This window comes from Cynoglossus semilaevis, chromosome 5 (genome assembly GCF_000523025.1).
Source record: "Cynoglossus semilaevis isolate Cse_v1.0 chromosome 5, Cse_v1.0, whole genome shotgun sequence".
NCBI classification, from domain to species: Eukaryota; Metazoa; Chordata; class Actinopteri; order Pleuronectiformes; family Cynoglossidae; genus Cynoglossus; species Cynoglossus semilaevis.
The window spans coordinates 206,025-220,879 of record NC_024311.1 but is presented as its reverse complement, the minus strand read 5'-3'; the positions used below and the strand labels follow the sequence as shown (position 1 = coordinate 220,879).

Genomic DNA, 14,855 nt, shown 5'->3' with positions numbered 1-14,855 from the left:
ACTTACCCTCCAGTGATTTGTGTAGAAATGAGTTTACTTTACAATATTCTTACCCAGCATGCCCTGGCTCTTCCAAGTGAAGTCATACCAGGTCTTGATGCGATTCTGGACCTCTCGAGGAATATTATAAGAGTTCATGTACTTGACCGTGCTGTCCATGCATGACCTGTAGTAGTTTTCCCCTGCGGTTGCTGCAGCAACAACATCTCTCATCTAGGACATAGGTATAAAGAGATAAAACCATCCACATTCATGTTAATATATTTATTCAAGTGTCCAATTAAACTAATCCTCAATATGTACTGTATCGTTTTGGACTGCTAACTCAAATACTTTAAAGCCATTTCCTCTCATTTATGGGCTTTTTGACTCGTGTGCCACAATGGGTACTAAAATTTGACAGATCAGGAGCAGATAGAGTTCGTGTGATCTAAGATAAATTACACGCATAAAGGCGAAAATGCTAAAATATAGAAATATAACACAGAAATATAATCAAAACACAGTCCAATTACATAATTTGGACAAGTTTGTCAGGGCGGATTACAAAGCCAAATGGGCCGCATCCGGGCCCCAGGCCTTAGTTTGCCCATGCCTGCCATAGAATATTCCATAAAAATAATTTCCAGTGCACGAACTTGGGGTTTCAATTCACCTGACCAATCATGATGGAAAAGGCAAAGACACCGACAAAGTAGTTGATCATCTGGAAGATGATTTCAAAGACAGTAGTCGGGTCAGGCAGTCCTCCAATAGTGATCAAGGTCTTCACTGCAAAGTAGTAACAACGAATGTAACTGCAGACAAAGAAAAAAAATGTATATTATTGTTGTTGCTGCACATAAAACAAAACAATGGATATGTATGACTACAATAAATACCAATAAGGACGGTGTATTGTTTAGATATCAGATGCCTTCTACTTTGGAATGCTTACATACAAACCCTGACATGACAAATAGCAGATGCCCAAACCAATCTGCTGGCATTTTATGTCACCTAGAGTGCTATAGTTGTAACTTCCGGGCAAGACAGGAAGGGGGTTGGACCAAAACGCAGTTCTAAGGAGACTCTCTCCACAGGAAGGGGGTTGGACCAAAACGCAGCTCTAAGGAGACTCTCTCCTCAGGCGCAGCAGGTGGTTTATTCACAGTACAACTTCAACAATACACGAGAACGGAGCATTGTTTACAAGCAGGTTCTTCAGAAGAGTGGAAAAGCGACAACAAAGTCTCTCGGGCATAAAACATGAGCAGTGCTGCCCTGTACGGAAGTAGAAAGATCTTGCGGCTCCCGTTCAGTGGACTCACTGAAGAGTTTATGGTGACCAGAACATGGGAAATCCTGCAGTATATATGGAATCCAGGGATGTGAAGGTGGCATCGACCGGCATTCAGATTGGAACAGGCAGGAAATGGAGGGCAGACGAAGCTCTGGAAGTGGCACAGGAGGAAGTGTGGGCAGGAGAAAGAGAATGAACCAGCAGGATGGTGGGAATGAGGCAACAAGGAGCATGGACTAAATGGGTATACGTTCTGCAACGAAAAATCACCTGGTCCAACATCTGGAAAGCAGACACCCTTAACATCAGGTTTTTAGTCCAGGCTGGTTACGATGTACTACCAAGCCCAACCAACCTCCATGTCTGGGGCAAAACAGAGACACCATCCTGTCCTCAGTGTCCTTGGAGAATGGCGCTATCGCTTGTGCCACGACCAAGTGCTAAACGCGGTTGCTGAGAGTAAATTTATGCACCGTAGAGTGGTTGTCCAGGGATTGGGCCGTCGTGGTCTCCGCCCACAACCGCCACCCAAATCACAAGGCACCGTTGTGTTTGCTATACAATATATTTAATTGAAATTGCTGTTCCGAACAACCAATGATCCATAAAGGAAAATCTTGAAAATGGGCACCAGGGGTGCTCAAACTTTTTCATACCACTGTAGCCATGGTGATTAACACCACCAAGAGGCACAACAAGCCTAAGACCATCAGTTTTAACAGAGCCAAGAGAAGCCCGACATCCAACCAAGGGTCAGGTCAGGCCTCCTCACCTCCACCACTGACTGGCAACTGGAAGTGGATCTGGGCAATTATCAGGTTCACAATAGCATTTCGATTTTCAAAGGATGGTTTTAAATAAAATTCCTATCATGATGATAATTGAGAACCACTGCACTATTCCAATTTGTGACTTGAGACTTTTTTTGACAGTTGACACTTCAAAGAATCATTAGGCCTTTGATATCAAAGTTCTAATAAAGTAAGGAAACAAAGCATTGTAGGGATGATAATAATGGATAATGGACCTCAACAAGATGTAGAAATCTATTTGCAGATAACAGCGGCTTTTGAGTGCCAAAGAAAAAGCTTATTTTAGTAGCTCAAACGTTTCAAAGGGAGAGAACCATCTTTGAGGAGACACCACTTAGGCTACTAAGAAAATCCCTGAAAATAAAGGGAGAGAACCATCTTTGAGGAGACGAAGAAAATCCCTGAAAAGAAATCCCTGAAAATCATTTAGGAAGATTTTATGGAATATGGCTAGAAGAACACAGATGAGGAGGTTGTTTCAGTTTAGAGAGACAAATTATTCAATACAATAAATGCATTGAAACTGCATTTCAAAACGGGAATGTAAAACAATTTTGGAATGAAAAAGTATTTCACTCTTCACCCAATTATATTACAAGACATACGGACAGGTTATAAATGTCCACTAAACTTAATGCTACAACATTAGATAACATGTCCCACCTGAAATCAGTTTTCCAAGAGCTGTCAGTTCATCCAGATGCAAGGTTACGACCAGATATCGCTCGAATGTCAAGGAAGGAGCTGGAGGACCGTTTCCTGCAACTGTATGACGAGTCCTTGCTTTTGAAGCAACACATTCATAAACAGGATGACAAGATAAAGAAACACAGCACTAAAATGTTGAGGCTGATGAAAGATCGTAGTCGTACGGAGCATCTGGCAGTAGGAGGGGCACAGGGGTTTGCAAGAACCCGAAATGTGGAGATGGAGGAGATGCTCGAGGATCTACAGGATCAGGTCCGTGAACTCCAGACTGAGAAAGAAGGACTGAAACAACGTCTTCTTGTGGCTAAACACCAGTGGCTGAACCCAAAGGGCAGCAGAGCCCGTCCATACAAACAAGTTCAGTCTCGAGTCAATTCCGGATTAAAAAAAAGTGACATCTCTCCCTCTTCGGCTCATACAAGAGCAAGTCTACTAGAGGAGGCGAGGGCCAAGATTCATAATCTAGAGAATGTGATACTATCGCAAAGAACTCATGTGGAGGAGATAGAGGCAGAGCTACAGCAGCTGCGGGACGAAATGTGTAAGAAAGAGGCAGAATATGAGGACAGGCTCCTGCAGGTGCAAAAGGTCAACAAACTGCGGTCACATATCCACAACAACGTGACACAAATCAAACTGCAGAAAGAGCTGACTGATAAGTCAAACATTGTCACTGCATTGGAAGGTCAACTGCAGGAGCACAAGCAGACACTTAAAGCGGGTATACAGAAGTTGGACGAGTTCACAGAGCAGCTCAAACAAGAGAAGCAAAAGAGTCGAGAGCTTGAGAATCGACTGCAGATCTCCAATACCAAGTTGGAGCTGCTGCCGCAGCAGCTGACTGCAGTGGAGCAGGAAAGAGATCAGCTGCAGGAAAGCTATAACAAACTTCTTGACAGCATATTTGACGTCTCACAACAACAAAAAGGGCAAATCCAGGAACAACAGCTCAGGCTGCAGATTGTCCAGTTGGAAACTGAACTCAAGGCTGACCTTAGTGTTAAAAGCGATCTGCTTCAGAAACTGAAAGCTGAGTGTGAGACTCGTGAAAATCTTGCAGAAGAAAACAAAAAGTTACAGATACAGTTTCTCAAACAGAGAAACGAATTGGATAAACTGAAACATCGTGTGAAACTGCACACTGGGCAGAGTAAGTCAAATAAGGATAATAAACATCCAAGTGACTTGAGTCCGCCTGACCGCGTGCAGGAGAAAGAGTGCAACAGAGCGGATAGTTGGATTCAAGAGCATCAATCTGAGACCATCCCGGAGCTAGAAAAAGCCAAACAGCTCTTCTGCAAGGACAACAAAATCAGTGGCAACTATAAAGCCGAGTTAGAGGCACTGCAACAAAAAATGGATAGTGATAGAGATATTTACGAGCAGAAGCTGGAACACCAGACTAAGCTGCTTCACACGAGCATGGCGAAGATCAAGACGCTGCAAGCTCATCTAAGAGATATCACCTACTGCCCCAAAACCCACGTTTTTCGACAAGGTGTCACGGACGAGGTTGAAGAGTACAACTTTGATGAAAAAATTCACCTGAAGCACGGAGAAGTTGTCATTGAGCTCCAGATTGTCTGTGCCAAGCTGGCTCCATCTCTACTCAAAAACCTGGGCGACAGTGAACCCTGTACCTTTTGCACCTACTCCTTTTATTTATTTAAGATGCATTCGACTCCAGTGGTGGTTGGCAATAGGCCCAATTATGACTACAAATCCAAGTATGTGGTTAGCATGGATGACCATTTTCTTAACTACCTCAGCAGAGGCTCTGTTACAGTTGACCTTCACCAGGCTATAGGTGCAGACTGGAGAACACTGGCAAGTGGACAACTTCCATTGCAGCAGTTGTTAAAGCAAGACAGAAAGATCCATGGGACAATACAACTGGACAGCGCTGAACTAGGGAGCGTTGGCTCGGTGGATTACTGGATGAGGCTCGTGACAGAATCAAGGCAATCGATAAAAGATACTGTGATTCCTGGGGGTGACATCAGTTATTCTCTGTTAGCAGAAGCACAAAATCTGCATCTGCTGCCAAAAGTCAAATACAAGACAATAACAAATGGCAGGCATGCCAAAGGGTCACATTCGTTAATCCCGCAGATAACCTGAGGAGTTTTACATTCGGCATCCATTAAAAACAAGGTTTTTAATGGAAAAATGTAAAACATATGAAACGTAGAAAGTGGGCATTTTTAATGGAAAAATGTAAAACATATAAAACGTAGAAAGAGGGCAGTCTTTTTTTTAAAAAAAAAAAAAAATCATCATTATCACTGAGGAAATAGTTTGTGAACACACACGCTCTGTTTTTGAAAGAAAAACATCAAAGTCAATGTAAGTCAATGTCAGTGTTTTTTTGTTTTTTTTTGTTTTATGTACAGTGTCCTTGGGTGACTTCAAAGGCGCTTTTAAATAAAATGTATTATTATTATTATTATTAAGGACTTTAAATGTATGTCAATTTTGCTATTTTGCGCGAGAAATGACAAATAAAAATTTTAACGAAGAGTGAAAAAAGTAAAATCTAACAGTAAAAAAAAAAAAGGCTCACCCTTAGCCCTCATGTACAGTGTCCTTGGGTGACTTCAAAGACGCTTTTAAATAAAATGTATTATTATTATTATTATTATTAAGGACATTAAATGTATGTCAATTTTGCAATTTTGCGCAAGAAATGTCAAATAAAAATTTTAACGAAGAGTGAAAAAAGTAAAATCTAACAGTAAAAAAAAACGGCTCACACTTAGCCCTTAAAAAAAAGCACAATTAACTAGGTAAACTCCTGATCTTTATCTGATATATCAGACAGACGTCATCATTTCAATCTGCAATGAATCATTACCTTGTTAAGGACTGAATTCAGGATCATTCCCAAAATCGCAGTGGACTGAACTTGAAATTGAAATTGCAGGCTGATCCAAATTCTGCGAATTTCCTTAAGACAACTCATAATATAGCGAACTAGTGTGTAGTGGCCTCCCTGGTCCTGTATGCCTTATCCCTACATCCTCTGGGCCTCCTCTCTATGAGATGATGGATGGTCCCCTCGTGTCCGCCAAGACCTGGATTGTGGCCTATCTGACAGAATTGGAACATGCACATGTTCATTTTGTTGGGCTCCAGCAATGGTAGTGGTCCTGCTGCTGGGGTGGTGCCCTGCTACAGCCTCTACTCTCCACATCTCCAACTGTACTAGCCCATCTCCTGGCATATCCTCCCTGGTCTTGACAGAGCTACTGGAGTAGCTGCAGTTCCAACCGATGTGGGCTGCATGATACCCCTCGTGGTAAGGGCACTATAAAAACTTGCCAATAATCAACCAGAGAGAAGGAAATGATTGTCCTGGTCTGTTCAAGGGGCTCAGTCATCGAGGTCATTTAAGCAACTGGACAAATGTAGCTGCAGTTCCAACCGATGTGGGCTCAACCAGAGAGAAGGAAATGGTTGTCCTGGTCTGTGCAGGTGCTCAGTCATCGAGGTCATTTAATCCAAAAAAATAGTAACATCGAAAGCAACTGGACAAACGTCTTCAAAAAAAAACCTACTTTGCCCAGTTGTTTCGGATGTAGCTATTTTTTGGGGTTGTCCTGGTAATTCCAAACCTCCTCCCCACCTGTCGTCCTAACTGAACATATTTATATCCTACTAGTTTGACTGACTTTGAGTTATGCTGTGATGATTGTGTTGCCTTTTTTTTCCTGTGCAGTGTATCACCTTGGCCTCCAGATCTGCCATAAATAATGACTGTTCGGAACTGCTTTTGAAGCCAATTTTTTAAGGAAACTTGTAGACCACCCTTCTTTTTGTGTTCTACTGACACAATGGTTAAGCTTTCTGCAGAAAAAAAAATACTTTGTTGTGTGCATCAGCTTGTATATGTAGGATGACCAATAAAGCTTCTTTTACCTCTTGTATATTGCAAACATTTGAAACATCAATACTTTTGAGATGTCTTAAAGCTGGTCTGTTGTCAATATAACATCTGGATCAAACTTCTGCAAAGCATCAATACAATAATTCACTTTCACTTTTTTACCCTCCCGTTGTCCTTCGCATTTTGTACATACCCGGCGTTTGCATCTTGTCCCAGGTGAGATATGCAACTCATTAGATTGACTAAAATAATAATTATATTATTATTAAAAAATAAAATAAAAAAGGGAGTGCAGCAGAGAGAAGGAATGAAATGCCTTCTAGGAAAAGAAAAGTTTGTCAAAATTTCTTAAAAACTTAAAAATGCTTTCAAAGCTGCTAAAAAAACACAATCACATTCACAAATAAAAATAAAATGTCATCCAAGGTGCATCTGTTTCTTACGCATTGCCTTTTCCATTATAGACCCATTTAGTGGATCCCAGTCCTTCGTATGCTGAGCCCCAGTAGAAGAGACAGGCATTGATGTGAAGGGAGTACAGAAGATACGTGGAGGTTCGGATAACCCTGGCATAAACAAAGGTTAAAAATGTAAGGACATGAAAGTAAACCAACATCGGAAAACAAAACGATGTACTGTTTCACACCTGTAGATGTAGGCTTTCTTCATCACAGCTTCCATTCTGTCATTGAATTCATTGAAAACCATGTACTGAAAGCAAAAAGGGGGAGGGGGACACAAACTCAAATTTTTACTTTCAAAAATACAATCAATGCCTTTTAGCAAAATTCTCAGCATTTTTGTAATAAGTCATTTTTAGATCTACCCTCTAACCCACACATGTCAAACTCAAAGGCCTGTGAGCCAAATCTGGTTCGGCTCATCATTTTAAGTGGCCCACCAGTGCTCAAAAAGACTTATGAAAATAATTTCATAATTTCAATTTTTTTTTTTTTAGGAAAAAGTCATTGCACTCCAAATACAATATTTATGATTATAGCATTGTTGGCACTACACTGTTCACTTAATACAGGGGTGTCAAAGTAAAATTAACAGTGGGCCAAATTATAAACTGGGACGAGGTTGCAGGCAAAACTCAATATTTATCGAACAGCTGACTGCAATTGTGCATATTTTGTTGATTTAATCAATTTATTGGAAAAAAGAAAGTTTTTGGAAAGACGAAAATGATCCAGACCTTTAGTAGACGTGGTATCCTGAGTAGAGAGTTCACCCCTGTAATGGTGTAAAATATCTCCATTGGAAACAAACTGATAACATCCATCTGTAACACACACAAAGAAAGACATAGCGTTGCAACTTTTTCCCTTTACCTGAATCTGAATAATACTCTATCTTGGAGTGAAATCAAACTGCTGCTCATCAAGCTGAACCGTGTTAAATTACAGGGGACACATTTGAATGTGCCTGTATACGTTTTATTACAATAAAAATGTAATTGCAATTTTCCTTCTTCGCACGTAACTTTTGGCAATCGTTTATTGTGCGGAAGATTGGCAGCTGTGCACATCATTGAATATAATGAAATAAATTAAAAATAAATTTAAAAAAAATTATTTATCTATTTTTAATAAATATTATTTATATATATATATTTATATATATATGTATATCAATTTTATTGTTGTTATTTTTTATAAATATAAGAATAAAAGTTCCCCAGTTTCGCTACATTTTTTTTCTCACCTTAAATCTCAAAGTTTGCATGTAGTTTTTCCTCATTTCCTTCTTATCACACTGTTAAGAAAGATCGTTGAATATGTTAAGCAGGCTATATTCATTATATATATATGTGTATATATATGTATACATGTATATATGTATGTGTATATATATATAATTTATATATGTATGTCTGCATATACACTGTGTATATATATATACATATATATATTCTCCCCCCCATTTACTTACCACAATGTCTCCTCCTCGGACAAACTGCAGCCTGGGCTGGAAAACAAGGATGTCAGTGACGTAGATTAAGTCACAGGTCAGGTCAATTAACAGCCATAGGTGGATATTTTCAGGGGTTTGGTAAGGAAAAGCCCAACGGACTGGGATCAGCCACATGTTCCAGTTCCATGCTGTCACCACAAAGAACAGCCAAATCACATAGATGAGGTCTGTAAGGCAGAGGAAAATCACACCTTTAATATGATCAGATCTTATTTATGTCTCACCAACATTGCTCGTTCCCCGGTTCCTAACTACAAATGACAAGAAACTGAAAGAAAAAAAAAAAAAAAAAAAACAATGATCAAATTCAAATTTGGTTGGGAACAGATGACTGGTTCCTGGAGAAAACGTTTAGGTTAAGTGTGGTTTAAAGGGGATTTTTATTACACGCAGGTACAGTAAGTCACTCGGAGATGAATCTAACTAAACTAAAGCAAAAGTACGCTGTTTTTATTACACGCAGGTACAGTAAGTCCCTCGGAGATGAATCGAACTAAATACTCAAGGATTCTAGTCGAGAAGACCAAGAAATGACTGCGGGGTATGGGTACGGGTTTTGCTTGACATATTATAGAATATTTTACTTACTAGTGAATGGGTCAATGCTGGAGGGAAAACGATAATCTAATATGGCATGAAGCCAGTTTGGCATCACCGGACGTTTGGGCAGTTCTACTTGAAAACCCCAGAGCTTAAAGTGAAGCTCTGTTTGTACTTCGGCTTCAGCTGTGATAGGTGCCTCGCTGTTCTTGTCCTCCGGTGGAGGTGGAGGTGGAGGAGGAGGTTGTGGGGCTCTGTTTGGGCCTGTAAATAAAATGCGAGATCAAAAAAAAACATGTAAGATCAGTGCATGGTGTTTATTCGTTCACATTAGCAAAGCGTTTTAGTAAACAGATTTGGAATTTCAACATTTCGTTTTCATTTGAAGACAAGTATAGTAAGTATATTGAAAGGTCATGGTAATAAATTCAGTCTATTGTTCGCACAGTGCCGACCCTGTGAAGGCCATTTCCCATTAATATTCACATAAATGACCCTTCAGAGCAGGGGTCAGGGATCTTTTTAGTAGAGAGAGCCAAATAAGTGACATCATTTAAAAGTTATTTAAATGATTTTAAAAATGATCTATCTATCTGCAATAGCACCTAAATAACTAGTGTAAAATCTCATTTTAAACGGTGCAATCAAGACAACCAAATGGAAATGAACGGTGCAATCAAGACAACCAAATGGAGATGCTGCAATGCCATAAAAAAAAATTTAAAAAAAAGAAAGAAAAAGAAGGAAAAAATATGGCGTACTTGGAGAAGAGCCTTCCTCTTCAGATTCATCGGGGTCCAACAGCTTATCTTTTTTGTGCTCTGTTCTGTCTTTGAACAACCCAACAAGCTGACTGAGGCGGTCCTGGACCACAATGCCGTAGCTTGCTGCTGATGAAGGCTGATCGCTGCAGGAAAACAGTGATTCATTATGAATTATTATTATTTGAGAGACCCCAGAGTTTTGTACACATACACAAAAAGTAAACTATCTATCCTGAATAAAAAGAACTTATAACAAATACATCACTCAGTATGGATGTTGTTACTTTTAGTTTGTCTGCCTTTTGTGGAATTCAGATGAATTCTTCATTTTATTGGAAATCTCAAGAGACATAGAAAAATGCACAGTTTATGAGTTTAAACGTTTCCCCAAGGAAATGTACCCAATTTATAATAAAATAGTTTGCATCTTAGATCATCATATATAGTTTAAACGTTTCCCCAAGGAAATGTAATGCAATGCAATTTATAATAAAATAGTTTGCATCCTAGATCATCATATACATTTTACAATCCACAAACCTATGAAAAAAAAAAATTCCTTACGCTGTTAATGTACAAACAAAGAGCAGGACGACAAAGTTGTAAGTGATTTTGCATGACCTAATTCTTCTTTCAGGTGAAATATATACCTTTAGGGGTTGTCACAAATCATTTTTATCCATATTTCCCTCACCTCCTGTACTATTTGTTTTCTTTTTTTTTCCCTTCAGGGGGGGTGGCACAGCAGATCATCTGCCTCCATCTTACCCAATTACCTTGTTGCCTTTGCTTTAAGAGCAACTAGCTCCATGTGGTCTTTCACAAAGTCTACAAAATTCCTCTGAAGTCTTCCTCTTCTCCTCTTCCCTGGCAACTCCATCTCCAACATCCCTTGTCCTATATGTTTACTATCTCCCCTCAATCCATGTCCAAATCGCAATCTCACTTCTTTCTAACTTTATCTCCAAACTGCTCCACTTCAACTGTCCCTGTGATCTGCTCATTTCTACGATACTCCTGTCCATCCTGGTCACTCCCAGTGAAAATCTTAGCATCTCCATCTCTGCCACCGCCATGTCAGCCCCTAAGTGGGTCTTCTGGACCTAGACCACCCGCATAACTTGTTTACGTACCACAGAAAGAATGCGTAATGTACATTATTTATTATGTGATTCTAAATCATGGTCTATTTTGTTAAAATGACCGGATTCTCTTTGCCGCATCTGTCTGTGACTCACACTTGTTGACGTGTTAAGATGCTTGCCTCGGTCACATGTCTTACCTACATCCGCTACCCTCTGCTACCGTCTGCTCCGGCCGGTAACACATAATACATTTAGTTGAAACCCCCAAGCTGGCAAAATGAACCAAAAAACAAAGGTCTTTGGAAAGTTTCTTTGCGTAGGGTAAAAGAGCCAGTGAGGAGACAGAAGAAAAGCCTCTATCTTTAAAAACAAAGAAAGGTGCATTTAACAGACAATTGCAGGAGTCCTGCTTGAAATATGGATTTATTGCAACAGGTTGTTCATGGCGACCAGCTCTCTAATGAAGTCTTCAAAACCTCTACGCCACTTTGAGACCAACCGTTCTGCATTAAAAGGCTTAACGTTTATTATTATATTTAGAAAACACCACAGTTTTTATGCCGGTCGTGTAATTTTATTTAGTTGTATTTATCCACAACGCCTTAAAGACCTGGTCCGTAAAAAAAAAAGATATGTTCCGACAATGAACCGATCCGTGGTGCAAAAAAAGTTGGGGACCACTGCTTCACAGCACCTAGAGGTACTTAAACTAACCAATCCTTACTACTGCTTCCCCCCTTGAGTGAACCACGTATTACAATGTCATCTGCTAACATCACGACCCAGGGAGGTTTTCTCCAGGTCCACAAAGACACAGTGCAAGTCTTTCCGATTCTCCTCTAAACTCGGTAACATGTGAACAAGGCTGTCAGTTCAAAATGAAATTTAAAATAGAAATAATTCCTAAATAACAAATTAAAATTTTCGACAAAACCAAATGAAAAAAATAAACACGCTCTAGGTCTTTAATGGACACATGTCTTTGATCAAATCAACAATACAGTTTTGCATCTGTTATTTCAACACGTCTTTGACAGGTAGATGGATATAACGCTGCCCAGTGGAGGGCTGCTATTATGGTTGTCTGGGTTAGTGCTGGACAAAGACGGGGATTAATGCGTTCATCTTATTTTAATTTGTGGTGTTTTTTTTTTTTTTTGGTGGTTGAATGGGTTAATTGTGTCTTTTGGTTGAGAAAATGTTTAATTTCTTGTGGCAGAAGCCGAAATCGTGACCACGAATTAAAGTCATTTTGCAGCCCTACTCCACCAGGTCATGTCATCTGGACTGCAAGCCTTTTCACACTTCATCCTCCTCAAAGCGGTCCTTGATTTTTACTATCTCCCTGTACTTTCAGATTGACTACCTTTTTCCTTATTCACAAGCTCTTCAAATCATCTTTCCATGTTCTCAGCACACTCTATCGCTCTGTTTAACTAACTGATTCAAATCCTTCTCTTCTTCCTTATTGTATGGATCTATCCGTCCGTGCCTTTGTCACTGCTATCTTGGCTAACCGGCTCTCTTTTAGCCTGACAGTATTCTTGTCTATTTCCCTCATCTGCCTGACCATCTCACATTATCTTAACTCTCCTGTACATCTTGATTCATTGTCCTTGTCATCTTTTCCCACTGTTCTCATGTCACACCTTCCTGCCAATTTCCCCTAACTGCCTCACTTGCATGCAGGCCTACTTATATTTCCTAAAAATACACAAGAGTAGAACGGGAGACAGAGCATTAGGTTACCAGGCTCCCCACCTCTAGAACCAGCTTCCAGTGGGATTCGTGAGGCTGACACAATCTCTGTATTCAAAGTTAGACTTAAAATCATGTCACACCTTCCTGCCAATTTCCCTAACCGGCTCACTTGCATGCAGGCCTACTCATATTTCCTAAAAACACACAAGAGTAGAATGGGAGACAGAATGGCTCCCCACCTCTAGAACCAGCTTCCAGTGGGATTCGTGAGGCTGACACAATCTCTATATTCAAAGTTAGACTTCCTTTAAAAAGAAAAATCATATTCATAGGGCTGGCTCAAGAACTGAGTTATCCTTGATAACTATGATGCAATAGTCCCAGACTGCTAGGGGAACACTCATGGCTCAGATTCCCTCCTGTTAAAAGAGAGGTTTTTTTTTTTTCTTCCAATTTTTACTAAACTTCTTACTAACTTTATCCTGCTTTAGTCTGTGTTGTTAATGTAAACTCAATCTAAACATTGACTTTGTACGGCTCTTTCTCCATGTACATTTTGTTCTTACGTTGGATTTCTTTCTGCATTTAGGTAAAGTCAATCAGTCCTCGTTTCAATTTACTAATAACTTGCTAACTTTTTATAACCTTTACCTGTTTAGTTCAACCCACGCTGATAGACTTCAGGAATTGAAGAAAGATGCACAAAGATCTTAGACCGATTAGGTGAAATTGAGCACTTTTCAATAGTGCGCAAAATAATTTCTAAGGACACACTAACACGCTTTGGAACAGTGCTGGGGAAATACTGTTCTGTTGTACTATTATGTGAGTACAGTATGAGTATTACCTGGGATTTGAAATCATTGTGTCAACCATATTTGGAGGAGTAAGTGGTGGTTGTGGAGTTATCTGCTCAGCATCCTGAACGACATGCTCAATCTTCAGTGTTGGGACATCAGCACATACTGGAAAAAAAAAAAAAAAAAGCAATGCACAGTGGAAATGTAAAGCCTCACACATTTTGAAAAATGAAATTAGGTGTACAAAATTCTTGCAAGAATTAAATGCAAAAAGTTACTCTACAATAAAAGTTATTATTAAGAACTTTGTGGGGAGTGGATGTAAGCAAACACGAGCAGGCAAATTAAAACAAAAAAAAAACAACAAAAAATTAAATTAAAACAAACATGGTCAGCAAATTAAGATACAATTACATGTGTAATTGAGAGTTAGGCCAGTACTCCAAGGGAGTAGAGGTGACATTTTCACTGGAAGTGACCAGGATAGAAAGGACTAGAAATGAGCAACTGGACGGAGTAGGTTTCTTGAAGACATTTCACCTCTAGTGACTGGACTGGACTGGTATGTTTTTTTTAAAGCGATTCACTTCTAGTAGGTTTCCTGAAGATATTTGATCTCTCATCCAGAAGGCTTCTTTAGTTCCGACCAACTAACCTCTTGGACGAGAGGTGAAATGTCTTCAAGAAACCTACTCCATCCAGTTGCTCTCGATGTAACTATTTTTTGGATAAGATGACCTGGATAACTGCAAACCTACACAGACATGATTAGAAATGAGCAGATCAGATGGACAGTTAGGGGGAACAGTTTGGAAATAAGGTGAGAGAGAGATGTTGAGATGGTCTGAACATACTGAGGAGCGATAGCGAATACAACAATGATGTTGGAGATGCAGGTAAGAGAAAAAGAGTAAGACTGTTGATAAGATTTATATACAGAATCACCAAGGTATATACTGATGCATTCCTTTTCGCTATAGTCCTGGGGTCGTTATATACATATGTTTATAAAATAAAATTGTGTTTTCATGAGACCTAAAAGAAAATCTGCCTCCAGATACTGCTCTATTCCTCTTTAATGTACATTGTTACAAAATGAGCCATGGTATTTGGTTTGCTCGTCGGGTTGCTCACAGTGTGTAACATGAATGGTTTGGTGGTTAATCATTTATAGCATTATCATAACAGAACAAAAACCCATTCACAATGCCCTTAATTATGATATATTTGTAAAAAAAATAAATTTGAGCTCTTACCTTCGCATGCAATTTGGTTTTCTGCTGCTTCATTCAAGCCCTTT

At 39.5% G+C, this 14,855-nt stretch overlaps 1 protein-coding gene and 1 pseudogene across 3 annotated transcripts in view; one reads left to right on the top strand and one right to left on the bottom strand.

Moving 5' to 3' along the window:
* LOC103378595 (cyclic nucleotide gated channel subunit beta 1) overlaps positions 1-14,843 on the bottom strand; it is a 23,123-nt gene extending 8,280 nt beyond the window's left edge. For 2 of the 3 annotated variants that reach the window (XR_003049778.1, XM_025055818.1), the window contains exons 1-10: positions 13,603-14,109; positions 9,967-10,112; positions 9,254-9,469; positions 8,624-8,832; positions 8,396-8,446; positions 7,887-7,973; positions 7,335-7,399; positions 7,132-7,254; positions 656-797; positions 54-213 (exon numbers count right to left, since the gene is read on the bottom strand). Coding sequence is in view for 2 of the 3 variants with exons in the window: in XM_025055818.1 (XP_024911586.1) it covers positions 54-213; positions 656-797; positions 7,132-7,254; positions 7,335-7,399; positions 7,887-7,973; positions 8,396-8,446; positions 8,624-8,832; positions 9,254-9,469; positions 9,967-10,112; positions 13,603-13,775 (1,372 nt within the window). In the remaining variant the exon portion in view is untranslated. Of the gene's footprint in view, positions 1-53; positions 214-655; positions 798-7,131; positions 7,255-7,334; positions 7,400-7,886; positions 7,974-8,395; positions 8,447-8,623; positions 8,833-9,253; positions 9,470-9,966; positions 10,113-13,602; positions 14,110-14,811 lie in introns of those variants that run through there. The other variant, XM_025055819.1, reaches the window with a different exon arrangement.
* On the top strand, positions 2,507-4,997 carry LOC103378594 (protein fantom pseudogene; annotated as a pseudogene).
* Positions 14,844-14,855: the final 12 nt, after the last annotated feature.